Here is an 8,589-nt window from a genome sequence, read left to right on the forward strand (position 1 = left end):
ATTTTATTGATTTTTCCATCTCCCTCAAAAAGTAGTTTTTTACAGCACACAACATTTTTTAAGAGTGATGTGTATCTCGAAATGCATAATTTTTTTATGTATAAATGATAAAAACTTAATTATTTTGAATTTTGGTTTGTAACATCAATACCCAGGGCATGCAGTTGGTTTGATAGTGATATGTTGAATATTTTTCATTTTATTAAGTTTTGAAGTTCGACTAATTATAATTTAGATATAGGTGTACATTTGAACACATAACTTGTTCTATATATATCAAAATTCAATTTTCTTTTTTTTGTTGGAAAGAAAACATCAACACCTAGTGCATAGATATTTTTCAAATTTTTTTGAATTAGTTTACTATTTTTCCCAATGCATTGAACAAAGAAGTTCATGTTCGGTGAAAAACCTACATTCATAAGAAATAAAATAAAAATATAATAATGAAATTAAATATATTAATTGTTATACTATTTAGAAATATTATAATAAGGACTAAATACTTTTTAAAAAAAAACTTTTAAATGAATTAATTTGACCCCCCAAAAGCTAATGTAAAAGTGGTTTTTTATCAACATTTGATAGATGCAAAGGAGACTCTATTGCAGGTATGATTTAGAAGTAGAGAGGTTCTATCCAAGAAATTTTGATCTAAGAGCCTTTGATTTAACCCTCTTCAATTAATTACTTAAAATGGGACCTCTTAAAGCTTAAATCATTATATTTTTTTTAAAATGTATGATTTCAACAAAAATCAGGACGTACCAAAAAGTGGGAACTAGCTTTGTGAGTTCACCCGGCTTCAAAGCGAATGTTATCTATGAAATTGCTCCTGACGTTCCCAGAGACAATCTTGCAGCCTTCAGATCTTGATTTGCTTCAGTCAAAGTTATGATCTGTGCGTAGCCTTTGGAAGGAGACAAACACTACGATTCTCATTCCCACCAAGTATTTGTAAACTTTGGTGCCTTTCTTAGTCAAGTCACTATTGTGGGCTTCGGTGGAAATAATGCCAGCTACAAAAACTCTACTTAAGTAAGTCATAGCTGGCAGAGTATGACGACTATATCTATTTCACTCATTTTGATGATGGATCATGCAGTATGATTTGAAACGTTGATGATGAAAAGATTTCACATGCAGTTGAAATCAAAAGTGGACAAATCTAACATATTGGAGAGTGATTGTCATGGTGTCGATATTCACTTCAATGATGAGTCATAATTTTGGGTTGAAATGATGAGTCCTCGGCTCTCAACACAGTATTATTGAAAAAATTATTTATGAAATCAAAATGATAATATATGCATGAATGTTATAGTGAAAAGGTAAAACTTACTTAATAAATAGTAGAGAATATATTTGTTGATATTATTGGAGTCAAATCTTCTTTTTATTTTTTCTTGTAAATAATGTGTCACTTGTTTATATTATAGAAAAAAATATATATCCATGAAATCAAAATGGTGATGAATACATGAATGTTATAGCGAAAGATAAAATTTATTTAATAAATTTTATATTATTGATATGAAAATTTAGTTTTTATTTGTTATAGTAATGTGCTATTTGTTTATATTATAGGAAAAAATTATTCGTGAAATTGAAATGAAGATGAGAGCATGAATGTTATAGTGAAAATATAAAATATAAAATATTTAATAATTCATAATGAAAATATTTTATATTATTGAAATCAAAATTTATTTTTAATCTCTTTAAAATAATGTATTATTTGGGAGGCAATAGATTGAACAGATGATGGTTATGTCTTCATCTATGTGGTGAAAACATCAAATTGATTTTTTAAAAGATCAAATTCAAAGATGCTCATGTGATACATTTAAAAAATAGATTTGAATTCAATTTACTTCATAATCTTATTTTATTTAGATTTTAAGTAATTTAATAAAAAAATATTTAATGGGACTCATCCTTTAATCTATAGATACCTCTTCACAAATTCCTCTTACCTTACTATTATGATCTATAATAAGGTCAAGATGTTTAGAGTATTCAATCCATATCCTATGTTTTCTCTATTCCTCTCATTGCATAATCTCTTGATTTTATACCATTCAAAGTGTTTGTTGGCTTTGATTTTTTACTACAATTTAGACATGTTAAGTGCTTTGCCACCTTCCTCTTAAGTCCATATTTTTGTGTTCTCTATAATTTATGAAGAATGTCTTTGTGTTTCAATGATTTGGAACAAACGAAGGGAAAGGAAATGAAATTTAATGAGATTATAGAGTTGTGACGCGTGAGAAGAGATTGATCCCTTGTTAAGCATCGTTTATCAGCAGCTAAGTGTTTTTCATTAAATTTCTCATTACTAGAGCATAAAAATCCATTTTTGAGATCGCTTAGTAACACATGCTATAGTTGGTTAGAAATTTTGAACCCAATCATTTTGTCTTGGTTTTTAGAGCTACAAGGGAGTCACCTAGTAGTAATCTTATGTTGCACGCAAAGGGAAAAATATTATTGGTTATTGTGGTGGGTTGACAATTTGAAACAAGAGCATGGTCTTATATTATATTCAAGCCAAGAAATTTTTTAGCATATATTACTATTGTTGTTACCATTGCACCTCCATTTGGTGCAGGCGCTAGTTTTATGCTTGCGACAAATTTTACCTCGTAACTTTTGTGAGGATAATTTGCAAAGTGTAAAAACTACTACAAATGAGAGCAATGGTAATGAATATCATAAGAATAAGCCTATATCTATAAAACAATAACCATTATATAAACTTGTATTCTTAACTTTTATAGCACATTTTTGCAACCAGTAACAAATTAACACGAGAGATAGTAATGATGATTGTGACTTATTGGTGGGATGGGAAGCTTGTAATTTTTCTTTCAAAATTTATATGATATTTGAATTTGAACTAGGGGAAGTGCACCAATAGCTATTATAGTTAACTTCATGCACCTTAAGCTTCTAAATGGTACATTACATTTCAACAATTTCTTTTAGTTGTCTTTATATGTGATTTAATTGCTTATCTATTGTTTTGGCTTTTGTGTAGTGACAAACATTCTAAGATCCATTTTATGTCCACAAGTCAAAAAATAGCCATTTCAAAATATCCTTCAAAACATGATCCCTATTACCCAATACCCATTCGCTTAAACAACTTTTTTTTCCAAATACCAATATTACAAAACCTATTCATATTATTGTTTCCTTAGCTCTACCTTGATAATGCAAAGATGACTTGAATATGAATGTAACTTTAAATGAAGCTATTGTATATTAGAGTACATTTTTATATGTAAAACACCTAGTGTTCACCTAACATCCAGCACAAAACAGATGAAACACATGGCTGATCAAAGCGTTGGACACATTTTGAATAGAGCATTAGTTCAATAAAAAAAATAAAAAATAAAAAAACTTTGACCACACAAAAAACTTATGCATTGATTCAATGCAACCCAAAAAAACCTTTGTCCACACAAAGTTGTCCTCATTTTTGAAGTCGTCGTCTGAAATGAATCCGTCGATTCGATGGAGGCTTCAACGAAATTCCCACCCCATGCGAACTGGGCGGGATGAAAGCTGTGTGCAATTGGCAATTTCAAAATTCTATTCTTTCTTGACGATTTCTTTTTAAGTTTCCAACTGGATCCAGAAGGCTACACGGCAAAGGAGTTTTTCCTCATCGTTTCTGCTGTTCGCCTGGTCGGCGATGGATGCTATAACAACTCCCCTGCTTTCTCTGCAATCCATATTCCAATCCTTTCTCCCTATTGCAATTCCTGCTACAAAAGCTTACTTAAATGGTGGAATTCCAAGATTTCCTCCCAATTATGGCCGAGAAATTGGGCGGGGCAGGTTTAATGGCAGAGCTCTGTAAGTGGTTTCGTTCACTGGCGGATCCACAACGGGGTTTGATCACCGTCGAAAGTCTGAGGAAAAATTCTGCTGTTTTAGGGGTTGAATCTTTGACAGATTCAGAAACACAAGCGATGGTGCAGGAGGGAGATTTAGACGGCGACGGAGCCCTAAATGAGCACGAATTTTGCGTTCTGATGGTTCGGCTTAGCCCCTCTTTCATGGCGGAGGCCGACAAGTGGTTGCAGAAAGCACTCACCGAGGAAATGGAAGAAGCGCTGAAATATTTGTGTATACATTGATCTTGTAGATTGTATCTAAATTCATTTTTTCTTAATACAGAGTTTACAGTGTTTTAACGCCTCTGCATATTTCAGAATTTTGCCCTGGTTAACTTCTCATATTCGGCATATATGATTTTTATTGGTTTTCAATAATGGTACACAATTGAAAAGAAAAATACCAACAGCTATATACTTCAAAAGTTTTTAAAATGTTTTATCATCATTTAAACATTTAGTTATTTTTCTATTGAATCATTTTTGAAACACTCATTAGAGGTTAAATTATTTTTAAAATTTTGATATTCACATTAAACTATTACATAAGTGAGGTGGCCAAATAACAAATTAATATGACAATTAATTCGAGATACAATGAATTTTGAAATATTATTTGAGTAAATCTTATTAATTTCTTGAATGACATTAAAATATTAAAGTATTAGCAGAAAATATGGCAAAAGCGGCAACAATACACAATGAAGGTTGGTAAAAGGCAGAATGAAGAAATTGCAAAGGAATATATGTAACTCAATAAATGATATTAGCTACTGATTGGACCTATGGTCCCGAGCAAGGCCGGAGGTTTTCTCCTCTCCGCTCTTTCCTATCGGCGCCCGCACTAAGTGGAGATTGTAATTTTATTTATTAATAAAATATGACTTAGGCCTTTTGCCGAGCAAAAAAAAATAAAAAACGTATTAAACTATTAAACTATTATTTAAATTTAATGCATTTGGTTCAAGATACTAAACTATTATTAGCCAATAGGCTTCTCTTGCGAGATAGCTCGCGTATGGCTAGTCGATAAACTTGTCTCATGCTCTCGAAAACTTCTTTAGCACTTCGTCAAACCATATTGAGGTCATCGGAAAGATGTTTCACAATCAAAGTTGTCACAGTCATATGGCTATACTAAATCTTACCAAATTTACATTATGCGAAAAATCTTGTGTCGCTCTTAAAACTCTACAACCTATGGAAGCTCAATATTTTCAAAACTACTTCTCATTTATTGTGGACAGATTGAAGTATGGACATTGGAAATATCACATGTAGACACTCCAAATGGTCTCTAGACCTTAGTTTTATCACTCATTCTTACACAATACAAGTGGAAAATGGGAACATTAATACATATATTTTTGTTATATTCGTACACAGTGTGCAAGGAGTAACTTGAATAGTTCAATATCATGAGAGACTGCAAAAAAATACTTTAGCACTGTAGGACCCAACCAACAACGGCTATTCAACCCCTAGAATGTATTTATGTATCCATACATCTCATGCCCATAATTGCAGTCTAATCAATTCTTATTACCTCAGTTGTATAGATAAGACTTAGTCAACACCAATTCCTTCCCGCTTCATTTTCCAACAACATTGCTTGCTGAAAAATCTACAATTCTTATTGTTTGCTAGCAAATATATTTTTATTTTTTTCATTATTTAACATTCTATAAATTTTGTTTGGTGCTAATTATGATATATATTTCTTTTTTTATGTTAGTGCATTCCCATTTATCATTCTGCAAGCCAATATTAAAAATTTGAACTACCTTATCAAGACAACCTCTCATATTTGTAAATATAGGAATCACAAACCCAGAAATAAAGGATAAAAAAAGGTGGGGAACAATAAAGTAGAAGAAATAAGGATAAATGAGTAAAAATTGCCAATAGAGGAATAAAAGAGTAGATAAAATAAGAATACAATAAAATTGTAGAGAGGAATAAAAGAGAATAAAATTATTCAGTATTAATTAGTCCATGCCTTATAAGCAGGAGACTAATGTTTTCGATTCAACCTAATGCAATTAATCATTTATTGAGAATTGTGCTAATGAAAAATTAAATGCTTATTCTATAGTTTGCACAAGTATGGATTTCCAAATTTATTTTTCATTATTTTCTTACTTTTTTTGATTGGTCACTCTTTATTTTGCTCAAGTTTTTGGCTTTTTCTATTAAAAAATCTAACCAATAAGCGATGAGTAGAGATTTTTTTTTTAAAAACATTCCATAATGTTGTTTTTTTCAAAAAATTGATACTAATTTGCTTTAGAACTTTGTTACAAAATATAAGCCAACTTTTATGTAATCATTGAAATTTATAAATTTCACAACCATCCAAAACTTTGGACAAGGCTCAAAGAATGATGTACCAGGTTCTCATCATGTTTGTAATTGTGTTTATGGGGTTGCTGGTGCTCTTAAATGTAGCACTAGTTCTTATGAGCCCTTTTGATGCAACTCTTTGCAAAGCATCCCTTGGCTTTGTCTATGGTCTTCATTACATTTGGGTAGGTTCTTCAACAAAATAAATTGCTAGGTAAACTAATGTTACTCCCACCTTTGTTGGTGACCCACTTTAGTGGCAGACACTTTAGGAGACTTAATGAATTCTACCCATCATTTCAATAACCCTTGTATATCATCTGGACCTGACTGTGCAAAGGGCAATTCACTGGCAAGGGGGACAAAGTACTCATGTCCCTTTGGTTTGGGTGGTAGAATTGGTTCCAACAATAGGAGATGGATGCATAGCCACCATTCATCTTTTAAAGACGAGTTGGTGTTAGTGAAAGTCAAAGGCCCCTTTACTTCATTACATTTATAAACACCTTTGGCTTCTCTCTTTTCCAATCATCCAAGTCAGTTGTTCAATGCCTTGTTTTCAAGTGTCATTTTTTGGAAAAATAAACAAAAAAAAGCTTCAACCCTTGGTTAAAACCCTAAACGTCCAATAATTTGGGTTTATTTATATTCATTTTAAATATTTTTGTTTCTCTCCACTCAATGATTGTTGAATTCATATGCTGGTGTTTAATAGGAAATTGTCCAACACACTAAGGCTCAATGCATATTGTATGCTTGTTTAAGCCCCATAGGTTCAAGTGTTTTACCTACCACATGGTTCAGATAATTTTGTTGCATGGTTTTTGTACCTTGTCACCAATCTCATCCCCATTTCTTCCATATTAGACAAAGGCCTGTAGTTCATTCTTTGGAAGCGGAAGCCATTTTGCATTTCTCTAGTAAGGCAATTGATTTTGCAAGTATTTATTGAAGATTCATTATTTGTAAATTTGAATGTCTATTAAGAATTTTAGGATTTGAGAGGATTGAAATTTTATATATTTCTGAATGTTCGCCTAAATTTTAGGGTTTGATAAAGTCTGTTAGACCTAAAACCTTATCTACATTTAGTTTCAATCAACCTATTCAAGTTATAGGTTGATTGAAACTAGAACTTCAACCCTCTATCAGATTTACAAATATTAATCCTCAAAACTGAAAAATTCTGACAAAATCCACCTAAATTTTAGGGTTTGATAAAGCTTACGGTTGGGTATATGAAGCCCAACGGTCATATGATTGTTTGGCTTCCCCAACTCTACGTTCATCGCTGAATAAATGTATAAATAAGATGTGTATGGTCATGTAAGATTGATATCAGTTAATGTGATAGATCCTTGCTTTGAGAGTGGACGTAAGCAATTGCTGAACCACTATAAATTCGTCTCTCGTTCTTGTTTTCTGATTTTCTTTTCTACTATTTTGTGTTTATCTTATGTTCTTCTCTTCTTGTTTTACTAACACTTACATATAAGACCTTTTAAACCTGAAACCTTTATCTTTCTTATAAACTGTTTTTCATTTTTCCCTTACCTCTATATAGTCCTTTTCATGCGAGTATACAGTTTGAATATTGTCGAAGATTTGTTTTAATTAGTACAATCAAATTTGATTACGATAAGTCAAATATTTCTTTTAATTCATACAATCTAACTGGATTGTGGTAAGACTACATATGCCAACAAAACCTTGGAAATCGTTGTTCGTGTTACTTACTTTGATTTTAGTCTTCCTTTTCTTCTTCTAGTTTTGTTTTCAATTTTTCAGAAGATAATATAAAACTCGACTCTGCCTTTATTGATCAAAAAAATAAAAATTCAGAAGATATATTCAAACTGTCACTTTTTATTTCCAAACATATTTAAAAGAAAACTGCATCATTCTTATTTTTCTAGAAAACACTTCATAAAAATTTCAAGTATGCACTGTAAAGTCTCAGTGCCATCCTTTCGACATCTACACAAATCTTCCTCCACAGAAATCAACGCTCTAAAAATTTTGGCTAAAGTTTTTTAAAAAATTGGTGGAATAATTTAAAGGTATGCATTTCCATCTGGGTGGTGGTTGATTATCTAATTAGATTATCATGTGTTCCTCATTGGTTTATCTCAACACTTATATTTTTTGAATTTACCTTTCTTTTGTGAGCCAAATCTTTTTACATGAATGTTCATCAATGAATTTGTTTCCACTATAATATAAGGTTTAGTATTGGGGTTTTTTGTAGGTGTAAAAATTGAAACACTTTTATGCCAAGTATTGAGAAAAAAATAGGCAAGTGCTCTCCTCAAACAAAATAGACAATCTTAATAGTCAT

At 31.3% G+C, this 8,589-nt stretch overlaps 1 protein-coding gene across 1 annotated transcript; it reads left to right on the forward strand.

Moving 5' to 3' along the window:
- Nucleotides 1-3,492: 3,492 nt before the first annotated feature.
- LOC131028794 (calcium-binding protein KIC-like) lies at nt 3,493-4,228 on the forward strand. Its single transcript, XM_057959142.2, has one exon. It carries the CDS (start codon nt 3,795-3,797, stop codon nt 4,149-4,151), a length of 357 nt encoding a protein of 118 aa, XP_057815125.2. The 5' UTR covers nt 3,493-3,794; the 3' UTR covers nt 4,152-4,228.
- The last annotated feature ends 4,361 nt before the right edge of the window (nt 4,229-8,589 follow it).

Source organism: Cryptomeria japonica, chromosome 5 (genome assembly GCF_030272615.1).
Source record: "Cryptomeria japonica chromosome 5, Sugi_1.0, whole genome shotgun sequence".
Taxonomy (NCBI): domain Eukaryota; kingdom Viridiplantae; phylum Streptophyta; class Pinopsida; order Cupressales; family Cupressaceae; genus Cryptomeria; species Cryptomeria japonica.